General features: G+C 41.4%; 3 protein-coding genes across 3 annotated transcripts in view; 1 reads left to right on the top strand and 2 right to left on the bottom strand.

Annotated features, from left to right (window-relative positions):
• Window positions 1-228: 228 nt before the first annotated feature.
• On the bottom strand, window positions 229-13,786 carry LOC307266029 (interleukin-31 receptor subunit alpha-like). The gene is made up of 16 exons (XM_080047915.1): window positions 13,574-13,786; window positions 10,921-11,190; window positions 10,673-10,820; window positions 10,364-10,557; window positions 10,131-10,249; window positions 9,948-9,971; window positions 9,689-9,848; window positions 9,016-9,098; window positions 8,666-8,882; window positions 8,340-8,501; window positions 7,934-8,035; window positions 7,703-7,846; window positions 7,470-7,604; window positions 5,382-5,466; window positions 5,206-5,287; window positions 229-4,820 (listed from the first exon to the last, which is right to left on the bottom strand). The coding sequence occupies exons 1-16, from the start codon at window positions 13,626-13,628 to the stop codon at window positions 4,401-4,403; spliced, it is 2,400 nt and encodes a 799-aa protein (XP_079904041.1). The 5' UTR covers window positions 13,629-13,786; the 3' UTR covers window positions 229-4,400.
• Window positions 13,787-15,417: 1,631 nt separating this feature from the next.
• rdh14b (retinol dehydrogenase 14b) lies at window positions 15,418-18,094 on the top strand. Its single transcript, XM_080048298.1, has 2 exons — window positions 15,418-15,840; window positions 17,191-18,094. The coding sequence occupies exons 1-2, from the start codon at window positions 15,487-15,489 to the stop codon at window positions 17,806-17,808; spliced, it is 972 nt and encodes a 323-aa protein (XP_079904424.1). The 5' UTR covers window positions 15,418-15,486; the 3' UTR covers window positions 17,809-18,094.
• Window positions 18,095-20,397: 2,303 nt separating this feature from the next.
• LOC307265650 (brain-enriched guanylate kinase-associated protein) overlaps window positions 20,398-21,458 on the bottom strand; it is a gene marked incomplete at both ends in the record, with an annotated part of 11,130 nt that continues 10,069 nt past the window's right edge. The window contains one exon of the mRNA XM_080047437.1: window positions 20,398-21,458. This exon is cut by the window's right edge and continues 349 nt beyond it. Coding sequence (XP_079903563.1) covers window positions 20,398-21,458 — 1,061 coding nt within the window.

Below are 21,458 nucleotides of genomic sequence, written 5' to 3'. Positions count from 1 at the left end.
CGACCTGAACACATCACATTTGAACCGTTTGCGATTTTTTTTTAAGCTAACTAGTTATTATCCTGCAGATTTTAATATGGATTTAGGGACTTGCTAAACAGTCTCTCGTTTGTTGATCACGGCTGCTTTGAATGAATGAAGAGACGGTGCCGAGCCGGACGGGTTTTTTTTTTTTTTTTTTTTTTGGAGACGGAGTTGAAGCTGGTTTGAATGAGTTTCTTCAACACAGTCGAAGGTACAACACTTAGTTGAAGATGACCCGACTGTACTCGATATTTAAAATTACATCATGTGCCCTACTGGACTCCATAGCGGTATCGATAAGCTCAAACGTTAGGCCTATTGATTTCTGAGTTTTGAATATAGCGGAACCAGGTCCGTATAGCCTAATTAGAGCCGGCTTTCGGAACGTAGACAGCGAAACTGCGCGCAAAAAAAATTGTTTTGCGGACTCTAAAACACATGAATAAATAGCCTAGACTACTGACAAACCCTCTAAAATCCACTTGCCCGTCCGGGCACCCAAAAAGCAATCTCAACTTGCCAGAACATTATTTTCACTTGCCCCGGGTAAGCGGGCAACCGTTAGTGTCAATGGCTGTTTGGGAAATAATATAACAAACTGTATTCTCTATTACATTACACTAAATGGAAATTTGACTCTGGCATTCTGACTATTTAAGCAAACAGTGAGAAAAGAAAAATACATAGATACTTCTATAAAACACTAATATATTTTGGGCAGCAGTGTTCAAGGACGATGAGTGGGGGTTATTAGGGGGCCAAGCCCGAGCAGGAGCTGGGACCGCGTTTTGCAGAGCAACACGGTTCCCAAGCCCTGCTGGGCAGCGAACCCTATTGTTTTTGCTCCGATTATTATACTTCGCTCCCTAAAACTGTCCACAGCCCAAACCGTAGAAGGGTGCAGACATGCCAATTGCATGACTAGATCCAGGTCCGTGAAGTCTCAGCATACAAAAAAATTCAGACATGCCGGCCACTAGGTGGCGCTACACCAAAGAAAACGCGTTTGGGGCCATAACTCCCACACCGAAACTCCCACAGTCAAAAACTTTATATCCACAGATTCACTGGAGTCAGCTGCATCTTTTGGCATAGACATTTTATATCTCCCAATTGGCCAAAGGAATTTTCTTAAAACTCAAGGGAAACCATCAAGGGGCATACACGAGTCTATATAAAAAATATGGCCAAGAAATATTAATGGGGGACGGGACTTATTAATAAAATTAGATTTAGTTTAGTTTAGTTTATTTGTTTATAGTTTCATGGACAGTCCCCTTTGAGAAGGAGCAGCTTTAGCCTATTTGGCTAATTTCCAGCTGTAGTCCCCGGCCAGTTGTCAGTAGGCAACCTACAATACATAACAGTAAAAAAAAATTTAAAAAATACATTACATTTATAATTACAGCAGGCCTGTGCAAGAAGGGGAAAAAGACAAACAAACATATTGCACACAGTTATGGACAACAGATGGAAATTAGCCCCTGGGCTACAATCTGGCACATTTACATGTTGGAATGACTATGTTTATCAATGTGCATTGTCCTGAAATAATAAAATAAAATAAATAAAATAAGAACAAACAGGCAAGCACAGATGATGGCAAAGATATCAAGGCAGTTCATGTAACAACAACACAAACACACAGGAGACAAGGGAAAATAGGCCACACAGATCGCATTGAAAGTACATAGGGCAGAACATGCAGGCAGGTAGCAGAGATGGAGCGGCAGCAACAATGACACATCAAACACACACATCACGTCTGACAGAAATTAATGTGTGCAGTTATAGTTGTCGGACAGCCATGTTTTAAGATGTGCTGTAAAGGTGGAATATGTATGTATTTCATTGATAGTGGTAGGCAGTGAATTCCAATTTTGTATTGCCCTAACAGAAAATGATTGTTGACCAAATGTGCTTTTTCTAAATGGGATTAGAAGGTCACCCCGTGTGGTGCTTCTGGTGATCTGATTGCTGCTGTTACGTTGGATTATGAATGATTTTAAAGGAGGAGGAGCGGTGTTGTGCAGAATTTTGAAAACCAGGCAGATGTTTTTATATTTGATTACATCTTCCCAGCTCAGCAATTTACGGTTATTTAATATAGTACAATGATGTGAGCTGTTAGGCTTCTGGTCCAACACTTTGAGTGTTCTCTTGTAAAGAGTTGCGAATGGCTTCAATGACAAACTGTTAGTTTGTCCCCAGCTTGTCATACAGTATGTAAGATGTGACATAATCATGGCATCCATGTAAAGTTTGGCAACATTAAAAGTTAGGGAATTTCTAATATATTTAAAATTGGCTAAGCTAAACTTGACCCTGTTGCACTCCTTCTTAATGTGTGCTTTAAAAGAAAGAGTAGAATCAATGATAATGCCCAGATACTTAAATTGTGGCACAATACTTATGTTTTGACCTGATATTGTTATGTTCGACACGATGTTACATTGTCTTTTGGTAAAACACATTCGTACGGTTTTATTGACATTAAGTTGGAGGCAGGAATGGTTTAGCCAATTAGTGATCTGGTCCATAGCTGTGGTCAGTTTAGCAGCAGCCAGATCTTTTGTTTTGGCATGCACATATACTACAGTGTCGTCTGCATACATTTGTATTTTGATATCAGGGCAAACCAACGGCAGATCATTAATATACAGACTGAACAAAAGAAAGTATCGATCCTTGTGGTACCCCAGTGTATAAATTAAGAGCTGGTGAACGTTGATTGTTCACAAAAACATGTTGACTTCTACCAGTTAAATATGACTCAATCCATTTGAGTGTTAAAGGTGAGAAGTTAAAAGCAGACAGTTTGGCAATAAGGACCTGATGGTTGACTGTGTCGAAAGCTTTACGAAGGTCTAAAAACACAGCCCCAACAACACCTCCCTTGTCGACCATTGCTCGGACCTCCTCTAAGAAAAAACAGTTAGCTGTTTCCGCAGAGTGGTGGGCCCTGAAGCCAAACTGCATGGGATGAAGAGTAAATGGACCATTATTTAAAAAAGAAACAAGCTGCTCTGATACACATTTCTCAGCAACCTTGGAAATTATAGGTAAAATACTGATTGGTCGGTAGTTACATATGTTCTGAGGGTCGTCTGACTTGAATATAGGAGTAACAATTGCGGTCTTCCAGGTTGTTGGGAATATCCCCTGTCGTACTGACTGGTTGATAGTTTGTGTGATGGGGTAGGCTAGGTGTTCTTGCAGAGATAATTTTTTTTTCCATCAAAGTGTTTTGGCGCAAATGCTAATCGCAGCTAGCATGTCCATTGATATTACATTGTGTAGTTAGCTACGGCCGCCATTTTGTCAAGGCTGACAATCTGCTTTTGCTCATAACTCGCCAACCAAACATCGCACATTAAAAAACTTGACATCCGCTTGTTCTGTAAATTGAGCTGCATCGTTCTACCGTGGCAGTTTTGCGAAATTCATCCATAAGGGGGCGCCAAAAGCACACAAAATGTATATCTTGTAAACAGCAATACCTATACAACTCCCACACCAAACAAAAACTTTACATCCACAGATTCACTGGAGTGAGCTGCATCTTTTGGCATAGGCCACGCCCATTTACCTATGGAACGATTTTTCGCAAAATTGCAAAAACTGAAAAACTGACTTTTCGCTACTCCTCCCACAATTTTTGCACAGTTGACACCAAACTTTGCACAGAATATCTACCGACCCACACGGAAAAAACTTGTTCGAAAGAATTTTGATACGACCTTCGATGACGAAACGGTAGTACTTTGAATATTTGAAAATTAGCTAACTTGTACTACCTTGTTCGTAAATATTCATAAATCCAAAACTGTACTTCATATCAGGTCCAAATTTTAGACGTACGTTGGTGCTATCCTTATTAGCGTTCATAAAAAAAATTGGAAAATGTCGCCATAAGGGGGCGCAAAAACACAAAAAGTATATATCTCCTCATCCACTATAACCTATTTCTATGCTATTTCTTTGCTTTTTGGTCTATAACTCCAACACCGAACACCACATTCAAAAACTTTACATCCCCAGAGTCTGTGAAGTGAGCGGCCGGCGGCGAGTTGCGCCGGAAGGCTTGGCCCCCTCATAACTGCTTGCAGTTCTAGTTTCATTATGTCTCTGGAGCAGAGGGCACACATTACTTCTTAATGCCATATTTTCCTGGCTAGTGGGACCTTCAGTCTCTTGCCTGATTGGAATAGCTGGAATGATGAGTAAAGCGAATGGGTCCTCATTGTATATCTGGTTTGCCTTTTTGGCTGTGGAGCAGTTATAGAGATCCTGCAGCTACAGTAAGATTTCCCAGGCCTGGGTATCCACCTGGATTACCTTGTTTCTGTTGGAATTTGGATTTGTTTTAGTTTCCCTCACCAGCTGTGGCCTTGTTTAAACATGTCCAGTGTGACGTACACAGTTGCCGGTGTTGTCTTTTCTTGCTGTTTTACCAGAAGGCGCTTGCATTGTTTACTTGTCCCTGTGGGTGGAGTTTCCAAAGAACTCTGACTTCGGTAAGGGCTGAACAAGCCATTTTCCGAGGAAAGTAGCACTGTGGATTCTCCAGGAGAAGATGGTTGCTGGTCATTTGCAGGTTCAGGTGGTTTTTCATTCTGTATGTCTGGCACTGGAGCTACGCCTGGGTCAGGGTATCGCTCTGTCTGTTCACTGGCTTGGTTACCGTTACCACCTGCAGCTAGTGAAGTGGTGGACGTTCGCTGAGTTTCCTCTGTGTAGACCCTGTCATAGAGGCTTTCGGATGGATTACTGATTGGCTGGAAGGAGCACATCCCCTATGGAAATATCCATAAATTAGCTCAGAGACACAAACCAAAGAGGAAAAATTAGCTATTGTGATTGTTGATGGAATGATCATACATTTACATAGCAAATAGACTGGCAACAGATACCACAATCAAACATTAAAAGGTCTGTAAAAAGCAGGAGGCATCTGAAAAGAGCTGGAAAGCTGAACAGAAATAAAGCCTTCACTTTGTTGGTGTCTCCTGAGGGGGCTGAGACCCAGTGGGTCGCAGATACCGTATAAACCCCTGTAATTTATTTAAACCTTTTCAAGACTAATGCTGGAATAATCAAAACCCTTTTCATATTTTACAAAATAACCTAGAATACTCCTAATTCTCCCATTACTCTTAATTCCTTTGTCACTAAGTTCACCTTTTGTGGACTTGTCCAGGGCCACCACGCAACAGAACTGAGGCCAGGGTTAGGCACCGGCTTCTCCTTGTATTTCTTCCACCTAAAAAGCAGATATGAGCATAATTAGGACACATTTATCAATATATTTTGTTTATTAATGTAACGTTTAGTCAATGTATGACTGTATAACTTACTGAATAGCACAGCACAGGCCAAGACACAACACAAGAACTATAGTGATGCTTCCACAGACACTGAGTGATGTGACAAGCTTTGGATCTGTTGAACAAAGAACACGTTATATTGCACCCTACTCTCTAAAACGCAGCATAACAACACTCATCACTAATATGATAGGCATGGTCATATATGATAATCATAATATAACGGCAAAATAAAAACAGTAAATCCTGTCCATTTATCCAAGATTCAAGATGATTTATTTTGTCATTGTACATGTTTCAGAACAACGATAATCTGTTTACAGTTATACCCCGCCAAGAGACATAGAGTGACAGTAACAAACATGGGAGACGGGGGGGATACACTGAAGAGTCGTCTAGTGTGCGCTACGCCCCTTTAAAGTAGGAAGGATAAAGAGAACATCAGGGAAAGACAGGTTAAAAAAAATGCTACTCTCACACTCCGCTCCTTATGGGTGCGAAGTGTGTGATTAGTACAAAAACCACCTTGGCATAATAAGCAACATGATGACGCCACAGACAAATAGAACACGTTGGTAAGCACAAAGGTACGGGTTAGGGGTTTATGGGACGGTAAGTGTCACAGCCCAGGCACCAGGGGGCGTACGCAGCCGGCAGGCGCCCCGCCCGCAGCATCCGTTCTGCAACGAGGGAGGGACAGGGGGACGGAGACAAGAAGGCTTGAGTGGTCAGGGTCATGTGTGCTATGTGTCTACGTGTGTGTGTATGTGTGTTCCGTTTATCTATCTCTGTCCAGACATAACGGGCGCCAGGTGGTATGAGCGAATCCATAGAGACAACCTCGAGGCCTGGCCACAGATAGAGTTCACAGGAGATTAGGTCAGGAGCGGTGGGGGTAGAGCGTCTTTCTGCATAAACATCCCGGAGAGAGAAGAGATAACACCTCCAAGGTCGGTGTAGGGAGCCGAATCGAGGAGATAGTGAATTTGTTTTGAGATAGAGACTAGGCGCTGAATGTGTAGCCTGTCTTAAAGTCCCTGGTTTAGGTAAATCCGAAATATTCCAAATCCAGTGGCCTTTTTCCGTGCCTACGGTCCGTTAACGCCCACCCAGATCGCATCCACTTTTCGATTAAGTCCGTGAAGCACCTCCAGCTTGCGGTTCACCTCGCTTAATACTTGAGTCTGTACATTAACAGCCCGGCACAAGCCCTCAAAGACGGGCAGCTTGTCAATGGCCTGATGTGCTGCCAACGCCTTTTTAACGTTGCGGTAGAACAAGAACCCGCCAACACCAAACAGCAGGAACCCTGTTACCAAAAGCCCAATAGTGTAGATATCTTCAGCATCCTCAATGGAAAGTATTGCTAGACACATCGGATTCCAGCTACTCCACGCATCCCAGGTGTATCCAGCGGCAAAGGTTCCATCAGGACAGGGAGCTTCTCCTTTGCTCACTTTTCTCGTTGAGAAAATTTGATCTATTGCAGAGAGACCCCAGTTGATCAGATCCATAATTTAGGTATTCGGAGGAATATGCACAGAGAGTCTCAGGGATAGACAGAGACAGCACAAGACAGAGAGCAGAGCAGGAAAGATAAGGGTTGGGAGGGAAGAGAAAAGCGACCGCCTTCGTTGAGAGCAAGTGTTATCCTTGGACAGTAGTCTATAGAAGGGGCTGTGAAGTAAGGGAATGCTTTGTGTTTTTTTGATTTAACAGCAATATCCATCTCAAGTTAGCTAACATCAGTGTTTGCAATAACTGTACATTTTAGTTCTTTAAAGAGAGTATGTGTCTTTTTCTTTTAATCTTTAACAAATAATAGTTTCAATTTCAATGGAACGCAGCAGGCTTTCACCTGACATGCATAAGCATGCAGGCAACAAGTCTGGTGTAGGACAAAACACCAGAAACTAACTCCCGAGCACTCGTTGACATGCCACAACAGGTAAACATTATAACACTTCCCCGGCCCGAACTGTTGATGAACTCAGGGTTCTGCAATCATGCCTAATTTCTCCAGGTCTGAGAGTTTATTCCCTCTGGTGATTACTGTGATAGTCCGGGGCAGAGGTGGAAGAAGTACTCACAGCTTTGAAGCCATGTTAGACCACTCACCAAATCTCTTGGTCATAAAGAACCGCTCACTGCTCTTGGTAGTTCCAGTAAGAGATGTAGCCTGGACATAAACACTGTATTGGGTGTCTGGATTCAAATCTTTAAGCTCCTGCTTTGTGCTATTTACAGTGACATCTAGAAGAAAATCCAGGACAGAAATGTCATATCAGTTCAAAGGAAATGAATAAATTCAACTCATCTGCAAACGTCAAAGAGGTCTGTGGTGGACTTACTGAGCTGTGGTCCTTTCTGTGTACCGTAGAAGATGGTGTAGTTGACAACAACGCCAGTGCAAGTCTCCTGTGACTTCACGGTCCAGCTTATAGAGGCACTTTTGTCGTAAGCCAGAACACTGGTGATGTTGACGTTTCCTGGATCTGTACGGATCACATTTTTAAAATCAGACTAGAAAAACATGTATAAGAGTACTTTTTCACAACACTTATAATGAATAAATGATGTACCCCCGACTCTAGAGCAGATCTGAAGGGCTTGTGTGCCACGACCTGTCTTTTCACCAAAGAGGGGAGTAACTGTGATATTGTATGGCTTCATATCCTGGAGGGCTGTAAAAAAGGAAAAGACTCAGTAAAGTGGCAAGTGATTCTTAAAAAATATTAAAGCCATAGATTCATTTCTTTTCCTGATTAACCTTTTAGCCAAACTAGCACCATTGCTTCAAAGATAGCCCACCGGTCCGTAATTATGTTATATGTGCCATTGTTAAAACATTTTTGGGGGGGCATTAGTTGCCACACCCAAACGATGAAAGGTAATGCACAAATTGATCTGAATCTCAAACAACTTAGGCAATGGCCCATAAGCATGTCATCAAGGATGACTCAGTTTCCATTCTCAGAGCTAACCTACCAAACAGTTTTGCGTTAGTGTATTTGCTCTCCTTCCAATGGTATTGATTTCCATTGTGGGTGTAGTCGATCATATAACCATTGACAGGCTGAACCGGACCTTTCCACTTGACCAGAATATCGCCTTCATGCGTTGAGGTCTGGATGTCAGTAACTTGAAGGCCTGCCAAGTGAGATCAAGTTTAGGAAAAAGGCTAATTGCACAGTACCTAACCAAACCACTAAAATGTATCAAGGGAGCACATTGTTCCATAAATATGAAGAAATACTATCCATAAATTGGGGTAACTCATTAAACAAAGCAAAATGAATAGCATTAAAACTCACTCTCTCCCATGGCTGGTACATAAACAGAGTCTTCGACAAGCAGGACTTCATTTTGTAAGACGGTGAGATATAGTCTGTGTGCATCTTCGTTCACATCGACATCACATGTTGAACTGCCACATAAAGTATACGTCAAATTTACTCCAGACACGTGTTCTTGGTAGGGAGTCCGTTTGATAGTGTATGTAAATTTGTCTTGGCATGTTGAAGGAATCTCCTGCGTAGACAGTTTGAAGAACTTGAGATCAATACATTATATGGGAAGCATGTCTCTCAGGAGATGTACTGTATAGTTTGGGGAGTTGAATCATTATTTCCGAAACATGTTTGGGAATGAAGTGCCTCCTTACCGTCCACATGACGTGAACTTTTCTAGCTCCATTCTTATCTGGTTCAGTAACCTTTCTCCACAGGCGCAGCCGAACATCACCCTCTGTAAAGGGTTAAACTTTGTTCAAAACAACACACTTGCAAAATAAAGATGATTTCAAAATATGAGCACAATTAACTTAAAAGGTTTGGTCTGACAGAAACGAAAACAGGAGCTGAGAGTAAAATAGCTTTGAGCTTGTGCATTGTGGCAGCTGCTAATAGCCATTGTTATGGTAGTGCGGTTTGTAGTTTTTGTTTTGACAAATGTATTTACTTAAACTATGAATCCTCAGTTATGTTGAAACCCACAGCTGTTCTGCACTTCTTATCAGTCTACCGGAAATACATTACACAATGTGTGACACACGTAACATTTGAATCATTGGGTTTCTTTTAAGTTATTCATTTTCAAGTCCCAACCTGAAACCCGTATGTGTCAGAATAGGCAGGTGGCAGGCTGCTATACATGGATCTTATCAGAGCTAGGTTAGGGTTGACAAATAACAGAACAATCAGGGTTTGTATCTACCAAAAAAGTCTTAATATCTCCTGCAGGATATTGTTTCAATGTATTTTTTAATGTATTTTTGCAATGTCTGCTTAGCTTGCCTATCTATCCATCCATCCAAGCAATTTTGACGTTGTTCTTACTGTGTAGTTTGGTCACAAATGTCTTCTCCAGGCTCCAGTCGCTCCATGGGGCCTTTTCTAAAGCACAGCGCACTGCAAATGTGTAGTAGCTGCAGGATTCCGCATCGGTAATGGTCTCTTCCCCTTTCTTTTTAGAGTTTAAAGTTTTATTTTTCACCCACTAGGAAAAACAGAACGATATTTGTAGAAACACCCATCCGTAGTCTCGGAAGATCCAAATACTTCAAATACAGAATACTTCACAAAGTATTTTTTTTACCTCCAGAGTCCCTTCATTGGTAGCCTGGAACAAAAATATAACATTATTTTTCTGATGTTCTTGTGATTTGTGATCACTAATGAATACAATTGATGTATTGCATTTAATATTCTTTTCACAGATTAACAGTTGCTTTCAGTCAATGCTTCAAATGCTTCATTTGTAGATAAAAGAGGGACCTACCTTGCTGTATTTGATTTGACAGTGACACTTTTTCGATACAAGTGACCTGTTCCATTTAACCAATGGCTTATCAGAGGGGGTAGAAGTTACCTCAACATGCCACGGACGGATCAGTTTCACTGAGGGAAAATGATCATGACGGCACATCAAAAGGCAGAAACAAGTAATGTAAAACGCAAAGAGAACATTAAGAAAAATACTTTGACCTACAGTGTTTCCTTTATGTTACTTACATATGTGATATGGATTCAATTCAATGGATTTGGAATAAGTTTCCCAAGCCGCAGTTTTAGCTCTCACAATAATGGTGAAATTCTTCCATAGATGTATTTTATCAGATAAATCGGCCTTTTCCAGTGTGCAGGTTGTCACACTGGAGTTGCAGATTATTTCTCTCTGCGGACCGCAAGAGGTACTGTAAGAGGGACTGTAAGAAAAAATGTTTAACAAATGCATGTCTTCTATGAAGTACATTTACAAGTCAAAGAAATGTTCCCGTAGTCAGTGGTTCGTACACAAAAGGTAGAAAATATGAAACCCACCATAACCATATTACACTGTAGTTTACATTGTTTTGTTCAAATGAAGAACGAATCTCATGCTTCCAGGTGCAGATCAACAGCTGTGGTGCACCGCCTGGTCCTGCCTGGTTTTTATAATCCAAGATGCATGATATATTGCTTGGTTTTGCTGTGAATGAGCAAGTCAGACATGTCATATGTTTTGTGGTATTACACACATGTACAGCCCTATAGGCTTTCTGAATAGAAGAAGCAGAAATACTTCTTACTATACGTTCTGAAGGTAGTTCCTCCAAGGACGTGCTGAGTTTCTGCGCTGTGGCACTGCAGCGTTGCACTGTGGAGAGTTAAGTTCCTCAGTGTCAGGAGTGTGTGTGAGGAGTTGATGGTCCTAGACAGACTTTCATTCATGGGTCTGTTGTTCTGTGTCCAGAAGACTTTGCTATGGACGCATGAAGTCTGGCAGAATATCTCCGTATCGGATCCCGTTTCAATATACTGATCCTTAGGGAAAACGTTGCAGGTGTTCTCCTGCTGGCCTGCAGGAAATTATCATGTTAATCAGAGGTACTTCTAAATATTTCTGAAACAGCCAAATTGTTCTCTTTGATATGTCACAGCAAATGAGACCATCAGTGCAAAGAATGCTATTTTTTTAATAGTTTTTCTTAATGTCTTTGTCATGGGTATGCTCACCCAGGAACAACAGCTGGCATAGTTAAGACACTACCGCTTTTGTCCAAAGATGGTGCAAGAATTAAACCGACTGAAAGTTCCTCAGAGCGCCTTTAGTGTTATCCTCTAGAATGCTCTGTGTCATTTTTCTCTCAAAACCAAGTCACAGGGGGAAACTAACAATAATAAAGAATACAACAAAATGTTAAGGATTTCTTAAAGTCATCCACATTGATATTGTTCTGTTTTTTTGTATAACAGGTCAAATGGAAAATATCTGGACTATTTTTACAAACTGATACAGTGGATTCAAAGCTATTACCATCAGAAGACAACATCCGCCTTGTAAAAAACCGTCTGATATGTCCTAACTTGGAGCAGGCTTTACATTTCCTTTGCTCTGTATCCATACAGCTTTTACTTCAGTGAACTGGTCTTCAAATGGTATGGTCACCTCCAGTCTGTTTGATATTATGATCGGATGAGAATGACTGGTGAAAACCCTGCACAGTTTGGATCCCAGCCTCAGAAATTCCACTTGACTCTTTTGTGAAAGTTAAAACACTACCAGTAACAAAAGGATTACACAAAGATGATGACCTTACTTCATGCTCATATATGGTATTAGTTCCATAGACACCTCATTTATACTTATTTGTCAGAGCCAATACTGCACTGTAAGAAATTTCCCTGTAAAAAAACATTAATCAACTGGCAGCAGGGTTGCCATTTTCTTACTGTTAAATTAACATTATGTGACTGTCAATAAAATTGACAGGATTATGCTGTTAATGAAGAAAACTGTATGAACCTGTTTTTTCAGTAAAAACAGTAATCAACTGGCAGCAGGGATGCCATTTTCTTACTGTTAAATTAACATTATTTGACTGTCTCTAAAATTGACAGGATTATACTGTTAATGAAAAAAGGGATGAACCTGGACTAAATGTTTGTTATGTTGTTTGCACCGTGAGCGAAGGGGATGTTATATTTCATTGGGAAGATCTGTTTCATTCCATATGTAAATTTACTATGTCCCCTATTTGTTCAAATGCTAAACACAGAGAGCAGCTTCTGTTTGTTTCTTCAAGACACTTTTTACAATATAAGTTCAATGGAACGATTAATTTCTATTGTAAATTGTCTCCTGAGTTGAACTAGGGATCTTGTTTAAGATTTCCACAAACCGTTTGTTATAACCAAAAATAACGGTTAGTTCACACAGAAATGTTTTTTTTAAACAAAATGCATAGTGAAGTAATGGAAGGAAACATCCCCTTCACTGAGGGTGCAAATAGCAACATAACAAACGTTTAGTCCAGTGCAAGTCATTGTGGGAAAGGGGGCGTCTCTACAATACACTTTGTTGTGCTTACTTGATTTATCTAAGGCAATCCGTTTCCTTAATTCTACTGAGTAAACACAACTCTTCAGTTAAGTAAGACTAACTTGGTTTAATTACGTTAACTGCAATTTCCATTTCCAAGTAGATATAACTCAACTTTAAGTAAACTTAGGATATACAGTAAACAACACTTATTAGTTAAGATGTGGATGGATGAGGATTAATGAAGAAAACTGTATAAGCTTCACATGTGCAGGCAGCTCATGTCAAGTTGTCCCTTCCAAGTTTGATGGTAAATTAACAGGAAAGTTCAGTATTTTTGAAAAACATTACCGTTCCGTAAAATAACAGCAAAGCACTGTAATTTAACAGACTGCCTTTTATTTTAACAGTTAAATGCTGTTTTTATAAATAACAGGTAAATGCTGTTGAAATCCTGCTGTAAATTTACAGCAATTGTTTACAGTGTGTGTAAAGATGAAAATAAGAAATATAATTACAATTTCTGACAAATATTTGTGAAAAACTATAAACACGGTGGTTATTCCAAATATAAGGTTGTATAGAAAAAATACAGAATTCAATGCAGTTGATTTTGTAAATACATTTTTTTTTTTAAATATCACTTTACGGTCAATAATCATACTTTTCCCAAAATGCTTGAATTGAATTCAATTAATTCTCATGATAGCTAATTGCAATCATAACATCTTTAAAATCAGGACTTTTCTTATGACTTTAACCACAGGAACACTATGTTATGAAACCAAAACGAAACAGGTATTTCCCAGAACTCCCAGACCTTTATCTAATGAGTACGCACTACGCAGCTCTGCATTTTAACAATATAACTTATACCACAAGAAATAAAACAAAAATATTAGATTTAGAGGTTAACTCACCTTTACAAATGGATGGAATTGCAACCAGGATACACAGAGCTTGAAGAGGATACATTCCTTTTATCCCTTTACCAGAGCTCAAATAAATCCCCTTAAAATAAATTAAGAGCTATGAGATGTTCAAGTCGCGCAAGATAGAAGAAATCAAATCGCCTTCGCTGTGTCTATGATGGCAGTCTGTTCACTGCGCTGCACCGCATTTTCCCCACTAACTCTGTATTTCAGCCACCATGTAACAGGAACTGAAGCAAGCTGAAATAAACGGGAGGTGTTGCCCAACTTGGAAACACAGTGTGCTAATAAAGAGGAAGTGTAGTAACTTTGTCGACAGCCTGTCACATTATGATAATGTAGTAACGTGAGAGCAACACAATTAACCTCCACGCTGCTGAGATAGAGGAACGAATCACATGACAATTCATGTCTGGCACATATTTGGCTGCACCACATTTGGAACTGCTCACGTGGGTTCACAAAAGTAGATATTGGAAATTAACAATTGCCTACATAAAAACAAATGAATCATAATATAATATAGAGCAATTTACCATAGAGTTTATATCCACCACACTACTAGTTCTGTCTGTTTATTATTGTGCTGTCACAACCAACAGTGGGTTAACTTACTGAATGTATGCAGGATGCAATGCATGCCAAGGCAATAAAAAGAGGAAGTTATAATACTGGCTTGTGGCAGTCACATTTTTGCAACATTATGAGGGCTTGAGGGGAAACACCGTCTCCTCTCCACCTGACCTGCATGGACCACAGTCTAAGGACTGACCATGTGTAGCAACAGTTTTGCAAGATGGACAAGTGCAAGTCATATATGTTTGTTATGTTCCCGACTTTCATTCTGTGTTGAAGAATGTTATGTATTGATTGGTTGATTTAAAAAAAAAAACTAATCATAATGGCCTTAATTGAGCCCACACAAAGTGACACAAAGTTGTTGTTGGAAACACTGGCACAGACGTCTGTAAGTGTTCTTGTGAATTGCAATGAATATAACAGTTGTTTTGTGATAAGGACCTGTGTGTCTGAAAAAAAAATTATATCTAGATACAGTATATACGATAGATAGATAGATAGATAGATAGATAGATAGATAGATAGATAGATAGATAGATAGATAGATAGATAGATAGATAGATAGATAGATAGATAGATAGATAGATAGATAGATAGATAGATAGATAGATAGATAGATAGATAGACAGACAGACAGACAGACAGACAGACAGACAGACAGATCCTTTTAATGGCTTCTGCAGCCTGTTGAAGTAATGTATTCCTTTTATTTTACTCCTATTTTACATCAAGTTCTCCCTCTATTTGTATTCAACATTAATGCAAATATTTTTGATAATGTCATGAATTTTTTACTAACTTATCTTAAATTTGCACAGTACTTTGGTCAACTCGGGTTGTTGCTATAACAAATTGATTTGATAGAAATTTAAATCGATAAAATAATCGTTTAAACTAGCCTACTAATACTACTAGGCCTACTACTGCCTACTACCAGAGGCATACTTTTATGTCGTGTTTTTGGTCACATAGCTCCACCTAGTGGTTAATCCATGATATAGGCTACAAAAGAAAGGGGTAGTGTAGAAAATGTTGTAGGCTACTACAGCCCCATTGAAAATATAGCTATTTGAATAAACAATAAAAGTCTACCTCTTTAAATTAAAAAGGACTATTTTTTTAACAGTTGTTACGCATGGACCTAATTATTATAAGAGGAAAATAACCCGGATGTAGTTTTATGAGACGCCTCAGTGTGTTGACAATTGTCATATAAGTACTTCCGGTGCCGTTTTGTAACTTGAATCCATAAACAAAACACATCGGGCCACTGTACAACCTACAACCCTGTCCCTGCTGACCTGTCACGGGTCCCGGCTTTCATGTCCACTGCGGTGCTCATAGCCGCGGTGGTCGGCGGTGGCGTCCTGCTCTTTTTGCGCCGGTTGTTCCCGCAGAAGAAAGCGGTAGAGCTGCTCCGTTATTCAGCCGACACCATGCGAGGAAAGACAGTCATCGTGACCGGGGCTAACAGCGGGATAGGGAAGGCCCTGGCCGGGGAACTTCTGAAGCTCCACGCCCGGGTCATCATGGCCTGTCGGGACCGCGAGAGCGCCGCGGAGGCAGCCAGAGAAATCCAGAAAGAAGCGGGGTCCGATCAGGGTGAAGTGGTCATCAAACACCTGGACCTCGCTTCTCTTGGATCAGTTCGAGCTTTCTGTGAGGAGATTCAGAAGGTGAGTTGATCCACATGGTTTCCTGCTCAATAGATACTTTATTTAACCTACTACTGTGCAGCTTTGAAACGACCTGTGTCCAGTTCATTCCACCTATTGTTATTTTCAATGACCGGTGCAAAGGTTTTATTATAAGTCCATTGCAATTATAGGTAGGCTGTTTTTTAAGGGAGGCTGTCCTTGGTGCTGAACATCTGTACCAACATATCACCACTGTCCGCAGACATTAGTCTGATCAACTTCTTTTTTATTCCAAGATGTTTATTAATTCAACATTATTACAAAGAACCAGACCGCAGATCTTGCAACATAGTAATAATGTACATTGGTTACATCAACACACATTTGGATCATATCATATTCATAATTGTTTGCTTTAGAGTCATCATGTGAAAGGATTTGATTTAAGTTTGAATTATTTCTGAAGACAAGGTGCAGGCCATAGGAAGATAATGATAACGGGGTTTATATTTCTTATAGAAAAAGTTGTTGTTACCCTTTTAAAATAGCACTGAGATGTTCCATAGGAAAATCCTTATGTTTGTTCTCTACCATGATGATGATGATTGAGGGAGGCTTCTCCTGAATCCATTGGAACATAATACAGAAACCCTGTAATTGACCAATTGTCGCAGCTCTACAACAAATGGCTTAATGTCCAGCTATTTCCATGAAAAAAAAGTAACAAATGTAGCATTGTATGTCACATACAACAAACATTTTGAGTCATTATTGCAGTACTTTTGGTCAACTCTATAACTCCCTAAAAAAAACTACAATTAAAAATACAAAAAATATTATGAAATGGGAGATAAACCTTTTGGATAGGGACAGTGCTTCAAGTGTACCAATGAAGCATTTCTGTAAAATATTCCTAATAGTATCACTGGGTTGCTTTTTCTGTCACAAACCAACATTTACCTCTGATAACCACTGGGTGTCACCAGCTGCTCCCTAATAAACCTCATGTTTGTATTTCAGTATGTATCAAAATAGAATAAATGGCCTAAAGTATTGAAATGGTGCTTAAATATAGCAGTTATATAGCTATAACTGCTAAGGTGTTAGTGAAGTCGATTCATGTTCAAAACCCATTTACAGTCATTTGCATCATTTGTGTATTGTCTGCTATGGCTGAAAAAAGTATCAAAAATAATGGTAATTTCCTATATACAGAAGTAAGCCATAATCCATTAGAAATTCCTATAGACCCTTATTCTTAACGTACATTAACAACAATAGGAATCTTAAAAGATTTAATCTAGATTTAAATGAGACCCTGGGTCTCAATGAGATTTTACCTGTATAAATAAAGGTTAATAAAAAAAAAAATCTTCTCTCACCCTTCAGGAGGAGTCCAAGATTGACGTGCTCGTCAACAATGCGGGCGTCTACCAGTGTCCCTACGGCAAGACGGAGGAGGGTTTTGAGATGCAGCTGGGTGTGAATCACCTGGGCCACTTCCTGCTCACTCACCTCCTGCTGGACCTCCTGAAGACATCGGCCCCCAGTCGCATCGTGGTGGTTTCCTCCAAGCTCTACAAGTACGGCAGCATCAACTTCGACGACCTGAACAGTGAAGCTAGCTACGACAAGGCCTTCTGCTACAGCCAGAGCAAGCTGGCCAACCTGCTGTTCACGCGCGAACTGGCCCGCCACCTGGAGGGCACAGGGGTCACGGTCAACGCGCTCACCCCGGGCATCGTGAGGACCCGACTGGGCAGGCACGTTCAAATCCCCTTCCTGGCCAAGCCCCTGTTCAATCTGGCCTCCATGGTCTTCTTCAAGAGTCCGCTGGAGGGGGCCCAGACTCCCCTCTATCTGGCATGCTCCGCCGAGGTGGAGGGGGTGTCGGGGAAGTGTTTCGCCAATTGCGCGGAGGAGGAGTTGATGCCAAAAGCCACTGACGACCAGGCAGCAAAGAAACTGTGGGACGTAAGCATGAGGATGGTTGGGCTCACTGACTGAGCAGGGCCCTGCTGGGGGGGATGGTTCTTATGTGTTCCTGGGACACTGTTCTGAAAGAGATGGCTTGTGAGGACGGATTGCCACATTGGGCATATCATCATTAATTGAATGGCATATTGTGCCAATAAAGCGTGTACATTTTGTTACTTTGATTGTCAATTGCAGTGGGATGATCAGAGAATGTTTAACATCTTTGAAATCAAAGAAAACGTGCCTGTGAAATTGAAAACCTTACCTGTCTTCATCATATGTGTGAACACTTAAAAATGAAAAAATAAAAACTTGGTTACCCATAAGTATGGCCAAGAAGTCTGCCTTTGCCTTATGAATTTTAGCCGGGGTGTGGAACAAGATTTCTCTAATCCACAACCCCGAGAACATCCACATGTACTTTTTGCCTTATTAGAAAGACGCTCAGCAAGGTTGCTGAACATGTGTTGCTTAATAGTGGAAATTCCTGCCAAAACCTTTTTTTAAATCCACATTTCAGTGCAAACAGAGGTGGAAATCATTGCTAAAATGAACTGATTTGAAGTCAGTCCGTAGGGCCTTACTCTCCTGTGGTGCCAGTGACCTGACCCGAAAATTTCACACACACATCGGGATCAAAGGGGGATAAAATAATAATTTCCTCGATGCTTTCATCAAAGCCAAGCTGAGCTGTCACCTTTTCCACCACTGCGAGGTCACATTATTGCTTGTGCTGTGCAAATCCTCGGGGCGCTTTGAAAAGCATGTCCATTTTCTAGTTCAGCTCTTGTACCTGAATGCTAAATTTGTGCATACTCTTGCATGTATTTTGCTGGGTTTAAAAAAAGACCAAGAAGAGCAGTTAATTAAGTCTGCCCTCTCTCTGTTGATATGTTTGAAGTGTAAATGTGTTCTTCTGTGTCTGTTGGAGACCGAACAGTGAGGTTGACGATGCGTATCGGTTAGACGGCTCCCTCCTGTGGACAGATCTCACCTCAGCAGGAGATGCAGCAGTGCGCCCTCAGCTAATACTTCCCATTGACTACCAGTATTTGCGCTGAGCTAATCATCGACGAGCAACCTTTGGCCATGTCTTATTCAAAAATGCATGGCCACTTAAAGGTGTGATTTATGTCACCTTGTCTTGAACCCGAGAGTGAGGCAACAAGCTAAAAATAAATCTTTTTGAACTATTTCTTTAATCAGCAGGTCTTTGGCACAGTCTCTTGGAATTTCTTTAAGGATTTTTCTGAGCTTTATATAGGCTAATTAATATTGATAGTTTGTCTGCCAAGTATATATTTAGCACCAGCCTTACACGGACGAAAAATTGCCACCGTATGAAAAGTAATAGCTGGTACTTGGTGTGTTTAATAGCTACCACAAAAACAGTATTTTCTCGAGGAAGCAAATTAATTTCCTTTTTTTGTTTTGGGTTTGCTGATTTTGACAGAACTCCTTCTCCACTAACCTATTTTTAAATCAACAACAGTTATGAAGGAGGGCCTCTTAGTGTCTCAGCAAGTACGCACCACATGGCTGTAGCAACGTGGGTTTGACTGATGTTCTTAGTTCAGCAGGGAGCAGCAAACATCTAATTATCTTAAACAACAAACGATCATATGCTGCAAAGTTGAGCGACATTGAAAAAAACACGACGTCGACACGACTACATCTGAAGGCTTGGAGATGATCTGTATAATTTGTGCTTTATTAGGCGAACAAAACAACCAAAAATATATAAACATGCATCGTTGTCAAAAGTGACAGGGTTACAGTGGCTTGATGGGGGGTGTGGTGGGCATTCAAATCTGAGGTAGAATGGGGGCAGGAAAATACCTTTCGTGGGATATAGAAGAACACAAAATAAAAAACAATACTCTCTGCTAGAACAGATCTCAAAACGTTCCATCAATAACAATATAGCACACCCACCGATAATATCAAACTCAATCAACAGAAGAGGAAGAAAACATATGGTTCTTACCAAAGCAAATCATTTGTTATAGTCGTGTTCATATTTAAACCCTCACAAGGCAACACTGTTTCAGTCGAGAAAAAATAATAACTTAAACATATCTATTTGCAGTTAATAACGGCATCAATTCAATCTCAATTAAAATACCTCTCTAAATGTTCAAATGTAAGATTGGCAGTTTTTAATTTATATACAAGTTCCAGGTTTATCGAGAAGATTTTTTGTTGGATTGTTTTGGATGTTTTTATCACTAACAGCTACATACAAAATATATCACTTAATTTTTCGTTATAAGTATATATTTATACATTTGTCATTTAAATACATACACATTCTTACAAATTTGTATGGGCTCCCTTGCGCCTTTTGCCCCACATCCAACTTTTTCAAAATGACTTACTTGCTCAGGGCAAATATGGCCTAGTCACGTACACTGTTGCCATCCACCTTCATACAATCAAGTCTTCTAAATAATCAGCAATAGTTACACGATCATGATGCTGAATTATTTGCCTCCCGGCTGCAATTCAAAACCATTTTCCATCAAAACGGTCGAGCCACAGAAGGTATAACTAGACATAGCAGTGCCTTGTGTCTAACATCCTTTCAAAGAATGAACCTGGATTGGTAAATCTTTCATGTCAGTTCAGAAGTGTCCCATAAAGCTGGGCCTTGGTCAGACTGTCCTTCCTGGAAAGTCCCAGTGAGCCAAATGTTTGGTTGTACGGAGGAGGAGGGGGCGGGACCGGAGGTGGCGACTGGCCCGGCTGCGAAGGCAAGTTGTGCATTTCCACTTGGTAGTGCTGCAGTTCCGCTGCCATCTCCAGGGTCTGCTGGTTCAGAGACTCTGTGGAGCTGTTGGGGCTGGGGTCAACATAATCCACGCTTTGGCCGCCCCCGGCTGCCACATTCCCCTCCCTGTCTTTGGAGCTCCCTGAGTGGTAGAGGCTGTGCTCTGACCCCTGGCTGTCCTCGGCTCTGTACAGCAGGGCTTGGCTATGGGCCAGTCCAGGGCTGCATTCAGGGCTGAGGCTTGTGGCGACCCACACCTGGTCCACGGCGGCCACGCCCTGATGGTAATAGTCAGCTCCTTCCTGGAAGCTGCTGTAGAGCGGCCCCAGGCGGATCTTGGAGGGGCGGACAGAGAAATGCTGCTCTGAGAAGCTGTACGGCGAGGCCCGGCCTGGGCTGCGGTAGGTGTGGGCACTTAAGTCCTCCACACTGAGCTGCCTCCATCGGCCTATCAGCTCCTCCTCCTCGGGGGCCAACATGCTGCCACGACGACTTTCTCCGTAGGCGACGCTCGGGGAAGTGGACGGAGGGAGGGGCTCGTAGGGCTCGCTGAAGCAGGAGGACATGGTGCGGCTGTAGACCGGAGAGCTGCCGTTCTGGTGGTGGCTGACCTCCGTCTGCTGGAAGGGATGGGCGCTGTTAGGGAAGCCCCTTGGACTGTCCCTCTCCCAGGAGGAGTCGCTCTTCCTCTCGTAGTCCCCCGCCTCCCTCCACTCCATGTACAGGGAGTGGTGGTGAGGGGAGGAAGCGGCGCTGCTGGGCGGCCCGTTGCCTTTGTCTTCAGACCCCCCGCCGCTGAAGCTGGAGTAAGAGCTGGAGCCTGCACCCAGGGTGGCAGGGAACTTGTCAAAGTGCTCCTGGGAGAAGCCAGCCGTCAGCCCCACCGAGCCTTCCTCTGGGTTGCTGTCGG

The sequence above is a fragment of the Ammodytes marinus genome (assembly GCF_949987685.1).
Source record: "Ammodytes marinus genome assembly, chromosome: 19".
Lineage (NCBI taxonomy): Eukaryota > Metazoa > Chordata > Actinopteri > Uranoscopiformes > Ammodytidae > Ammodytes > Ammodytes marinus.
The sequence above is the reverse complement of the archived record's forward strand: the minus strand, read 5'-3'. Positions and strand labels throughout refer to the sequence as shown.